Below are 12,794 nucleotides of genomic sequence, written 5' to 3'. Positions count from 1 at the left end.
AAATGTCCCTTTAATTTAAGGTTGAATTAAAAGAATACCTGAAAATAAATGATGCAATATATGAGGTTGACAGCAAAGCTGAAAATGGCATGACTTTTTCACGTCTCCTTAATTATAAGGTAATGTTAATAACCCCTGAACCCGAGATCCCCAGGTTTTGTGTCCAGGAGCCCTGGGGCACCACAGAACGTTCACATGAGTCCCATGGAATATTTTAGATTTTTAAGAGAAACCTCTGATGCTTGAAATCTGTTGGGCACCATACAAACTACTGGTTCAAGGTGGTTATTTTCTATTTTCAACATTAGATAACACTATATTCTTTTCTATAATATCATATCTTTGTGAAGATGGGGGTTTTTTGCAATTACTATAAGCAAAAACCACGTGAAAATCAATATGGGACAGGAAATAAGGGTAATAACTACATTTGTCCAATTCCAAGCTTCAAAATACTGCAGTGTCCAGCTGTTCACACATCCCATTAGTGGGCCATTGTGGTTATTTAAGGTTTATATAAACATTTTTTAAAAACCTCAGAGGGGCCGAAACTGGTTTGGCTCAGTGGATAGAGCGTCGGCCTGCGGACTGAAGGGTCCCAGGTTCGATTCCGGTCAAGGGCATGTACCTCGGTTGCGGGCACATTCCCGGCAGGAGATGTGCAGAAGGCAGCTGATCGATGTTTCTAACTCTCTATCTCTCTCCCTTCCTCTCTGTAAAAAATCAATAAAATATATTTAAAAAAAAAAAAAAAACCTCAGAGGGGAGGGTGGGCTTGGTGGGAAAGAAATCAACCAATGAACTCATATGCGTATATGCATAATCCATAGACACAGACAATAGGGTGGTGAAGGCCTGGGGGGATGAAGGGGGATGGGAGAGGTCAATGGGGTAAAAAAGGGGACATATGTAATACTCTCAACAATAAAGATTAAAAATATATATATTTATTTATATTTATATTTATTGACTTCAGAGAGGAAGGGAAAGGGAGAGAGGGACAGAAACATCAATGATGAGAGAGAATCATTGCTCAGCTGCCTCATTCTTGTCCCCAGAGGGGATTGAGCCTGCAACCCAGGCATGTACCCTAACTGGGAATTGAATTGTGACCTCCTGGTTCATAGATCGATGTTCAAACTCTGAGCCACACCCGCAGGCTAAATATATATATATATATTTTTTATTCACCTGATGTATATTATTTATGCAGACAGCTACTAAGTTGCAAGGAAATATATATATACTTATTAGGTTGTTTAGACCTAACTCCCCAATAAATAAAAATGGTAATTTTCTTAGCCTTGGGACTTCATGAACCAAGAAAATTTGCAGACCTCTCCCTTAAGTGTTCATTCATTTATCAACAACAGCAAAAAGGAACATTTGTGGACTATTTAATTCAGACATTGGTGTATGAAAATTTTAATGTCTACTATGTTAATGTTCTATAATATATGAAGGATATTAAAAAGGGGAGAAAAGGATTTTACTACAGTTTTAGAATTCTATGAATTCTAATTCATAGTTTTCAGAAAGTCAAAGTAAATAAGGAGAGTTTAAATAACTTTACACTTTTCATGTTCTTTGAGTTCCTTGTGTCTGCTTGATAAATAATTTTTTTATTTCTAAAAATGTACTGTAATATATGATTGAATCTATATTTTTAAAAACTGGTAGTAATAGTTAAAGATAAATCTTATTTTCACAGTCCTTTGACTATTATTAGGATCAATCTGTGTTTCTCTGAACATATTTTGTATTGCTTTGGTGAAGATGGGCATGCAGTGGAGTTATTAATAGCATTAGTGTTTTCGCTTCTTTAATTTAAAACCAAATATACCTCACAAAATCCCGATACCTTAAGAGAAAAGTGAGAATTAACATTTTGATACATAATATAGGTTTCATTTTTTTCTTTTAAATGATCAGGTTTACTAAATCAGAACTTCAAGTTATGGTGGTTTACTTACCTTTCAAAGCTTTTATCATTGCTAACTACCTTGTTGCTGTGTCTTGTTATGCAGTATTCTGATGCTCTGAAAAAGATGGATCCTGATCACTTGGTAGCATTGGTGACAGAAGTTATTCCCAATAATTCCTGCTTAGTTTTTTGTCCCACTAAGAAGAACTGTGAAAATGTAGCAGAAATGATATGCAAATTTTTAAGCAAGTATGTTAATCTTTTAAAAATATTTTGTTCTATTTTATTTTTGTCATAATTTGCATGTTCTATATTCTGTTTATTCAATGAGCACTAATTACTTCATGCAGAACATTGTTTTAAGTTGTTCTTCTTGATTCTGAAGGCCTTAACCTCGAAGGAAGTTTAACTATGAAATTCACATATGTGAAATAGCCAGAGAAAAATTTCAAGAGAATGCTAATACAATGGTTTAGATCAGTGATTCTCAACCTTGGCTGCACAGTGAATAGGGAACTTTTTTTTCTTAATATGTTTTATATTAATTTTAGAGAAAGAGGAAGGAAGAGGGAGAGAGAGATACATCAATCGGCTACCTTCTGCACATCCCCTACTGGGGATCGAGCCTGCAGCCCAGGCATGTCCCCTGACCGGGAATCGAACCAGTGACCTCTTGGTTCATGGGTCGACACTCAAGCACCGAGCCACACTAGCTGGGCAGAGTTATTAGAATATTATTAACTGTATTCCCTGTGCTGTGCTTTACATCCCCATGACTATTTTGTAACTACCAATTTGTACTTCTTAATCCCTTCACCTTTTTCACTATTTCCTGACAATAGCTAAAGCTCTGGTCATAAATCTCCCTAAGAAATGATACCTCAGTGCTTCTCAGCTTAGAATTCAGGCTAAAATCTGACTTAACTTACTTTTCCATTCTTATTTCTCCTACTCTTCATTCACCCTGTGATTCATCCAAACTGGACTGCTACCTTCTTTGTTTATGCCTTGAACTTACCATTTTCAAGCCTTTGATAATGCTTTACCCTCTGCCAAGAATGCACTCTCCTGCCCATTCATTGCCACCTTCCTAACACCTGTTCTTCAAGACCCAGCTCAGATCTCAAGTTCTCCCACAACCATTCTTCATACAATCATATCTTCTGTGGTCAGTTATAAATAACATCTTCCTTCTCTAAAATTATATGCTGATAATCTATATTCTCACTGCTTTTAAGACTTAATGCCTTGAGAAGTGTTTGTCCTGTACATCCTTCTCAGGACCTTGAACACTGGCTGGCAAAGAGCAGCAGAAAGTCCTCTGCTCTACTAAGCTGTCACTTCTAATTTTTGTACTGATGACTCTTGACCATTTTCTTCCCAATTCTTTATTGTTCTATTTTTGTCTGTTTGCCTCCATTTCTCAACTTCTTATGCAATTACTGGTGTTCTTCAGTGAACACCAGCCAGAGCTTTCTATTCTTTCCATGAAACAGACCAAAATAACACAGGGCTGTGTGTATTTTATTTATATTTTGGATGATATGTGTTTGCTACTGGTATTTAGAAGTTGTTGCTTTACAGCCATTTGGTAGTTATTTCTACACAGTTTTTCTTTCTTTTCTTAAAATAACAGGTGCTTCTAGATATAGAGACATTGTAAGATAATATTGAAGTTTCTAAAATGCTAGTGTCCAGACTGTCATATAGTATGGATGGTTTGATAATATATGTTTCCATCTTAAGAGAAGAGAATTTATTACTTAAAATAAATCATTTTCAATAAAGCTATATGATCTAGTGGAAAAAAAATTAACATTTAGAGCAGGGCTCAAACCTGGTATCCAAGGATTATAGAAAGTACAGAAATGAGCTTCAGGAAGTCCATGAACCCTCTGATATTAAATGCAAAATATTGTGTTTATGTGAATATTTGTGTGATTTTTCTTAGCTTTATTCAAATTTTCACAGTGCTCTGTGATCCACACAAAAAAGTTGAGACTGCCTAATTGTGAAATCAGAATCAAAATTCTAAGAACATTTTTTGTACTTATATAACTAAAATTAATATTTTTAAAGGAATATTTACATGCATCTACTGAAATCAAAAGTATAGGCACTTTGTCACTATAAGATCAGGGTTCATATTTCTAACAGATCTTTTTTACTAGGGACTATCTGAAACACAGGGAAAAAGAAAAACAGGAGGTAATTAAGAACTTGAAGAGTATCAGCAGTGGCAACTTGTGTCCTGTTTTAAAGCGCACTATCCCATTAGGAGTTGCTTATCACCATAGCGGTTTAATGAGTGATGAAAGGAAGCTCTTGGAGGAAGCTTATTCCACAGGAGTTCTCTGCCTTTTGACCTGCACATCCACCCTTGCAGCAGGTGTTAACCTACCAGCTCGAAGGTGAGATATATGTCACTATTGACCAGGCTCAAAACTTTTCAATTCCTAGCTTACCAGTTTCATTGTTGTTTTATCCTTTCTTGGTAGTGGGTGAGAATTTATTGTTTTGTTGTTGTTTTTTTAAATATTTGCTGAGTTGATCCTTTGGTTTATTTCCTTTAATATTTAATGAAAAACAATATTAGTAGCTTTTCTGGTATTAAAATTCCTTCTTCCTTTTGTGCCCTCCAAATCTGGTTTTGTTTTGTAATATGTTTTTATTGATTCTAGAGAGAGGGGAAGGAGAAGGGAGAGAGAGAGATAGAAACATCAATGATGGGAGAGAAACATTAATCAGCTGCGTCCTGCATACCCTCTACTGGGGATTGAGCCCACAACCTGGGCAACCTTTTGGTACATGGGACCAATCTGGTTTGATGTCAAGGTTTATTATCCTGCTTGGGTAGAAACAGTTGGAAAGCTTTCCACCATTTTTTATCATATGAAAGAGTTTATTTTACATAGGTATTTCCTTGTAGAGAACTCATCCATAAAGACTCTTGAGACTAGTACAGTGATGGGGAACCTATGACACGCGAACTCATTTTTTTGGTTGATTTTTCTTTGTTAAATGGCATTTAAATATGTAAAATAAATATCAAAAATAGAAGTCTTTGTTTTACTATGGTTGCAAATATCAAAAAATTTCTATATGTGACATGGCACCAGAGTTAAGTTAGGGTTTTTCAAAATGCTGACACGCCGAGCTCAAAAGGTTCGCCATCACTGGTCTAGTATCTTTTTTAGAGTAGATCATTGATTACCTTTTCAGTTATTACTAAAGCTGTGGCCTGCATAGTTGATTTCTGTTCCTTAGAATTTGTGACTTTAAAAAGTTTTCCAAACAAATCATCAATTTTTATAAAACATCCATGAGTGTTAAAAAAAAATATGTTTCCTTTTGAGTGTGCAGTTGGCTGTATCTCAATGAGATCACAGTTATTAATCATGTTACCAGCTCCTTTATTTTCTTACTCTTTCTGATTCCTTAATCTGTCCATTTCAGAGAGGTGTGTTGGTCTCCCATTTTAATTGTGAAATTGTCGATTTCTCCTTTTTGCATTCTAGAAGTGCATATATTTCAAAACTATTTAGATATAAAAAGGTGTATTCCAGCCCTGGCCAGCCCTGGTCAGCATGGTTCAGTGGTTGGAGCAGCAGCATGCTCACTGATGGATTGCAGGTTCAGTTCCCAATCAAGAGCTGTACCTTGGTTGCCAGTCCCATCCGACCTCTGGTCAGGGTGGGTGTGTGAGGCAGACAATCGATGTGTCTCTGTCTCTGTCTCTCTCTCTCTCTCTCTACCCCTTCCTTCCACTTTCTCTAAAAATCAATGGAAAAAATATCCTGACTCTTTGGATGAGGATTAAAAACAAAAAAGGTTTACTCTAAATATCTTTTTAAAAAATATATATTTTTATTGATTTCAGAGAGGAAGGGAGAGGGAGAGATAGAAACATCAATGATGAGAATATTGATCAGCTGCCTCCTGCACACCCCCCACTGGGGATTGAGCCCACAACCCGGGCATATGCCGTGACCAGGAATCGAGCCATGACCTCCTGGTTCAGAGGTTAACACTCAACCACTGAGCCATGCCGGCAGGGCTACTCCAACTATCTTATTGTTAAATTATACCTTCTATCAATATAAGTTTTTCTAACTTAATGATTTTACTTTGAATATGAGGACTACATTATTTTTGCCAAGTATATCTTTTTCCATTCTTTTATTTTCAACCTCTGTTATTTGTTTTTTGAAAAAAAAACAGGAAGTTATCCTATATAATAAAAGCCTAATATGCTAAGTGTCTGGTTGTCCGTTTGTCCATTCAACCAATCAAAGCATAATATGCGAATGATATGCTAAGGCCGTTCAATCGCTCGCTATGACGTGCACTGACCACCAGGGGGCAGACGCTCCAGCAGGTAGGTTAGCTTGCTGCTGGGGTCCGGCCGATTGGGACTGAGCGAGACAGGCTGCATACACCCTGGAGCCCTCCCGCGGTCCCTCCTCGGCTAGCCAACCTCCCACGTCCCTCCCTGGCCCTGATCGTGCACTGGTGGAGTCCCTTGGCCTGGCCTGCACCCTCTTGCAATCTGGGACCCCTAGGGGGATATTGGAGAGCTGGTTTCGGCCCCATCCCACAGGCCAGGCCGAGGGACCCCACTGGTTCACAAATTCGTGCACTGGGCCTCTAGTGTATGTATGTGTATGTGTGTGTTTTTATATGTATATATATGTATATTTATGTATATATATGTGTATATATATATGTATGTATGTACATATACACACATACATATATATTCTATTTTTCTTTTTCTTTAAACATTTTTTTATTGATTTCAGAGAGGAAGGGAGTGGGAGAGAGAGAGAGAAACAGCAATGATGAGAGAGTATCATTGATTGGCCGCCTTCTGCACCGCCCCCCCCCCCCCCCCCCCCCCCGGGGAACGAGCCTGCAACCCAAGCACCAGAATCGAGTACCCTTGACCAGAATCGAACCCGGGAACTTTCAGTCCGCAGGCCGACGCTCTATTCACTGAGCCAAACTGGCCAGGGCTATATGTTATTTTTCTTCTTTTTTTAAAATATATTTTATTGATTTTTTTACAGAGAGGAAGGGAGAAGGATAGAGAGTTAGAAACATCAATGAGAGAGAAACTCGATCAGCTGCCTCCTGCACAGCCCCTATTGGGGATGTGCCCGCAACCAAGGTGCATGCCCTTGGCTGGAATTGAACCTGGGACCCTTCAGTCCGCAGGCCAACACTCTATCCACTGAACTAAACCGGTCAGGGCTATTCTATTTTTCTTATTCCAACTGTTAAAATTTTAGCAGTGTAATGAAAATGTTTTTTTGTCATTGTAGAATTAATCAATAATTATATTCTCTTGTACATGAGTTTTGCCATTTATATATCCTCTTATACTGCCTTATGTATGTATGTTGCAATTAACTAAAATTGTAGTTCCAGATTTTTACGTTTTTTCATTTTATAATCACTAACTATTTAAACTTACTTGTATATTATCCTTGGTTTTTGTTTTGATTACCATTGCCTCTGGTATCCCACATCTTCCTTTTGTGATTCTTTTGTTTTTTTCTTGCCACCCTTGAGTAATTATTAAGTACTACTAGTATATCGGGGTAAAAAATTTGTCTTTCCATAGCTGAAGATATCTTTATTTTAGCCTCACACTCTAACACCTTACTAGAATTTTAGGTTCAATTTTTTTCCTTGGCGACTTCAGTATTGTTTCTTGTTTTTTAGGAACCAATGTTGCTCATTTTTGTTTTTGTGTAGGTTCACTGTTTTTCTCTTTCCAGATCCGTTAAACTTGTCTCTTTAACTGTAAAATTCTGTCATAGTGTATAATAATAATTGCAAGCTATTGCACTCCCTCCTTCATGCCATAGTACCTCTACACGCATTGACTTAATAGATCTCCACGCCAACTCTTTGAGGAAGGTTATATTTCATTATCCACATTTTATGAAGGGAAAACTTAGGTGCTGAACAATGAAATAATTTGCCCAGCTTCAGGCCCAACAAATGAGTTTCACAGCCAAAGTTTGAACCCTGGAAACTAATTCTACAATCCCAACCATCCCAATTTAGCTACTTTTCATTCTTAGGGCTTAGCACTTGGATATATGTTTTCAATTTAAAGTTTTATGCCTTTCATAATCTTAGAGTAATTTTTTTGGTTATTGTATTATTTTTTCCTTTCATTATCTCACTCTCGGTTTTTGTAATTTCAGAGTTGGAACTTTCTAGATTGTTTTCTTATCTCTTTTCTCATACATTTTTGCAATCTTTACCTTCTATATAACTATATCCCATTAACTATGTTTATTAATTATTCGATTCTTTTATTGAATTTTTAAAATGAACTTAAATTTTTTTTCTTAATTTCCAAGAACTCTTTTCTTTTATTGCTCTCTTTTTTAATAAGGTCTGCTGCCGATTTTGAATACAATACCCTCAAGGATTTTCTATAGATACTTAGTAGAATTTAAGTTCTTTAAGTTTTGTATTATCTGCTTCTATCAGACTTTTTTTCTTTATGTTCTTGTTGTTTTTCTGTTATGTCATTAGTTTTTTTTCCAAATGTTAATCTTGGCTGTTCATTGAGATTTATAAATAAAGGAGGTGGTTAATCAGTATAGGTAAATACCATAGATTTTTCTCTCATCTTTTAACAGAAAAGCTGGCTACAGACTGTTATATATGTGAGCAGGATGAAATCAGCTTGTTTATAGGTCAAAACAGTTGAAATCTGCAATTGTATATAGTTGACAACAATATGAATTTATCAATAAATTTGCATATGTTGGTGGTACATGGTGAGAGTTTTTATTTATGGAGTATAAAATAAAAAAACTGTTGCTGAAGTGGATTGGTCATAAGCTTTGCAGCTAGGCGGACTTAAGTTCAAATTATGTTTCTGGTAATTACTAATTTTGTGGGTTGAGATAAACCAATTAGCCCCTTGTCAATATATATATATATATATAATTACAAGGAGTTTTGTAAGAATTACAGATAATATACATAAAGAACCTAGGACATCATAGATTTTTAGTAAATACTAGTTTTCTATTATTTTAAGTTAATATGTTATTAAATTTAATATTACATAGATATAATGAAATTAAGAATTTAAAAAATAAGTGCTATCGCTATAGGTGGAATATAACTTTTAATTAATTTTATCAATTTCATAGAGTTATTTTGAGAGCCCCCTATGTTGCTAAGGAATTTTTAAAGAGAAGTCAATACAAACAGATGATTGGCAGAGCTGGCCGTGCTGGAATAGATTCTGTCGGGGAGAGTATCCTTATATTGCAAGAAAAAGACAAGCAACAGGTAACACTCAGTCTAGTTGTTAGTTGGTTGTTTTGTCTTTTTTTGGACTTTGGTCTACCACTTTTATGAGATCATCTTTTAAAAATTAATTATTAACATTTCTTTAAATAATGTTTCCTTCTCTATGATTAAAAATTAGAAAGAGTAGTTTGAATACTTTTGTATTTTAGGCAAACAATAAAAAGCATTTTTCCTAATTATCTTCTATTTTCATGAGCACAACTGTACATTCTTTTTTTGTCTTTGCTTTTTTTTTTTACCTTACCTCCACAAGATATGCAAAAAATTTAAAATTTTATATAGAACACCATTTATTCTTTATAATAACACAAAACTTAATACTGCTTTAACTTTTGTAGGCATTGGAGTTAATAAGCAGACCATTGGAAAACTGTTATAGCCATCTTGTTCAAGAATTCACCAAGGGAATCCAAACATTATTTCTCTCATTGGTTGGTTTGAAGGTATATTTTAATATTTTAAAATCTTTTTACTGTTACCTAAGATAATAGAGGTTAAATAGTTATGAAAATTGTAAAGTATGAAAAAAATGTTAACTTTAATTTGATGTGGAAAAGAACAGTCTGTGACCTGATAGATCTGAATCTGGATTTATATGTGCATTTGTAATCTTTGAGTTATAAGAAATATGAGAAATCAACATAATAACTGGGCATCAGTTACAAATATTAGAGTTTGGTGATACTATGGATACACAAATTGCTGTGAAGAAACGGGTCCTGATATGGGATAATCCAGCATTTCTGCCCTTTTTAAGAATAGGTTCACCTATAGTCCTGTGACCATTCTAGGTATTTTAAACATTTATGAGATAACTATAGCCTTTATTAGGTAGAAAATTAAAAAACATTAAAAAAGTGGCAAAGTCAAGTTTTGAATTCAGCTCTATCTAAATACAAAACCAGTGCTCTTAACCTTTCATGTGGTCTATAGTCACCCACAACTTTGTCTAGTTAACTCCCACCCAGCCTCCAGATTTTCACTTAACCGATCGCTTCCTCAGGAAAGCTTCCCTGTGCCACTGAATCCAGTCAGTCTGCTGTATACTTCATGGAACTACACACTGTACCCCCCTGGAATGTAAGCCCTGTAAAAGCAGGGTCCACATTTATTTTCATGTCACTGAATGTCAGTGCCTAACACAGTGCTGGCATGTGGTTGTGTGTCAGTAAATGCTTGAATTCATTAATGGATTGACTTTGGAAATGGGTATGGTTGAACTTCCAGGTTGTGGCAACAGTGGAGAATCCAGCTTTGAGAGGCTGTGGAGGCCAGAGGCAGAGGCTAGCCCAGTGGGTTTAAATCACTATGTCTAAAAGTTTTTCACAGAGGGGTAGAAAGTGAACATGGTGGTAGCTAGAAGGATCAAGTAAATGTTATTTTTTTTAATCCCCAGTGTTAACTGTAATTAACCAAGTAGAAAACAATATAGAAACTACGTTGATAATCTACAAACTGAGTATCAGTTCTAGAATAGAATCTTAAAAGTGCAATTTTAGCCTAATTGAATACTATATTAAGAGAAGAAGGAATAAGAAATGTCGGTGCTCCATAATATTTTTTGTTATCCCTTATATTGGTTTAATATGAAATGACTACTTAAGTTTTCCATTTGAAATATTTTCAGAATTGTGAGAGAGAAATATGCTTATTGACTGACTATATTTTAGTATAACATACTGATATCATTGAAATTGCATAATATAAAATTATTCTAATTCAGAGTCAACTCTACAACTAATTAACAAATGAAGGGTTAAGTAAGTATTACTGATGATTGCCATTAAAAGTTTTAAATAGTGAATAAAAGGAGGAGAGAGAAAAAGGCAGGAAAAGAAGATAGAAATGAGACAAAAAGAGGTGGGAAACTGTATTTATTTTTAGGTAATATACAGGGAAAATATTGCCTGATCTTGTTTCACTGGAGACTTTCAGTTGTATTTTCCATGTGTTTCTTTATTTTTAAATACAATTTTTAGATTGTTTTCACTGGTGGCTGAAAAGGAGTGATGAGAGGATTTCTGAAGAAGGCAGAGTGGGAATTAGTGATTATTGGTTGAGGAATAAACAGATCACAGCTTTGGAGATACTGTGAAAAATTACTCAAAAAGACCTAAGACGGTTTTGTGTGTGTGTGTGTGTGTGTGTGTGTGTATAGATGTTTTCATAACAAGTTTGAATATGATAACTGTCTTCTTCCTTAAAATGTTTTCTCTTGTTAATTTAAAAATGCCATTATAAAATTACCTTTATATATGCAACTATGTAGATTTTATATTAATTTTTTATTTAAATATCTTTGAGGTATAGAAATGAATTATCATCTTAATTAGAGTACATTCAAACTGATGTCTTGAATTAAGGAAAATGCTTCAATGATGTCCTGAATTGTTTCAGATTGCAACACATCTTGGTGACATATATCACTTTATGAGTGGTACACTTTTTGGTGTTCAGCAAAAGATTTTGTTGAAAGAAAAAAGTCTCTGGGAAATAACTGTTGAATCACTTAGATACCTGACAGAAAAAGGACTCCTACAAAAAGACACCATTTTGACAGAAAACGGACTTACACAAAAAGATGCTAGTTATAAGTCCGAAGAATGGTTCCAGTATAGTTTTCATATCACAAAGTTGGGACGAGCTTCTTTTAAAGGTAATAGTTTACCTAAATTTTATTTTACCTAAAATAAATTTTTTTTTAAATCTTACTTTACCAAAATCTGAGGAAATGCATTGGAAAAAGTAGATATTCTGTTACTTTAAATTAGATTTGTAATTTCATATTAATAACATTAATCTTATAAACTTTAAAAAGTTGAAAAATGTTTTAAATTACAAGTAATTTAGAATACTGCAGAAGTATATAGAGAAAAAGGTGTTCATCACTTCTCACACTTCCCTCCCCCAGCAATCACACAAATATTAATATCCTACCAAGAATAACAATTTGGTGTATATCTTTTCAAACAGTTTCTGTATATTTCATTTCAACTCATAATACATAGATATATACAGGTTAAAGATTTGTTTAAACTTTTGTTTTTAAATAATATATTATCTTAAAGATTGTTGTATGACAGTGGATAGTTTCTTAATGTCCACTTCATAATTTACTTAATGAAAAATAATACATGTCTGTTGTTAAAAAAAAATCTTTAGGAACCAGAAATTATGTAAAGGAAAATCTCAGATTCATGTCCCATTTCCACTCTTCTAGGGGCTGCCTCAGATAACAATTGCAAGTATTTTTATGTGTATGTATGCATATATGTATGTGCATTTATATATGTCTGTATGTGTATACATATATATATATATATACATACATATATACACACATGCATACATGCATATGCACACAGTTTATTTTTTTAATGGAATCATAGGGTATGTTTTAGCGGCTTGCTTTTCTTATAAAATGTCATGCACATCTTTTTGTTGTTGTTGCTCTCACCCAAGGACACGTAGAGAGAGAAGAATGGGGTGGAGAGAGAGAGGGAAAAACATCGATCGGTTGCCT

The 12,794-nt window shown here is 34.7% G+C and overlaps 1 protein-coding gene across 10 annotated transcripts in view; it reads left to right on the top strand.

The window, feature by feature from the left end:
* HELQ (helicase, POLQ like) overlaps window positions 1-12,794 on the top strand; it is a 41,746-nt gene that overhangs the window by 13,225 nt on the left and 15,727 nt on the right. For 9 of the 10 annotated variants that reach the window (XR_004972479.1, XM_036338244.1, XM_036338219.1 and 6 more), the window contains 6 exons: window positions 21-119; window positions 2,028-2,173; window positions 4,096-4,335; window positions 9,109-9,250; window positions 9,610-9,714; window positions 11,669-11,927. Coding sequence is in view for 9 of the 10 variants with exons in the window: in XM_036338244.1 (XP_036194137.1) it covers window positions 21-119; window positions 2,028-2,173; window positions 4,096-4,335; window positions 9,109-9,250; window positions 9,610-9,714; window positions 11,669-11,927 (991 nt within the window). In the remaining variant the exon portion in view is untranslated. The remainder of the gene's footprint in view (window positions 1-20; window positions 120-2,027; window positions 2,174-4,095; window positions 4,336-9,108; window positions 9,251-9,609; window positions 9,715-11,668; window positions 11,928-12,794) is intronic. The other variant, XM_036338239.1, reaches the window with a different exon arrangement.

This window comes from Myotis myotis, unplaced genomic scaffold (assembly GCF_014108235.1).
Source record: "Myotis myotis isolate mMyoMyo1 unplaced genomic scaffold, mMyoMyo1.p scaffold_m19_p_1, whole genome shotgun sequence".
Lineage (NCBI taxonomy): Eukaryota > Metazoa > Chordata > Mammalia > Chiroptera > Vespertilionidae > Myotis > Myotis myotis.
This window is presented reverse-complemented; position numbering and strand designations above follow the sequence as displayed.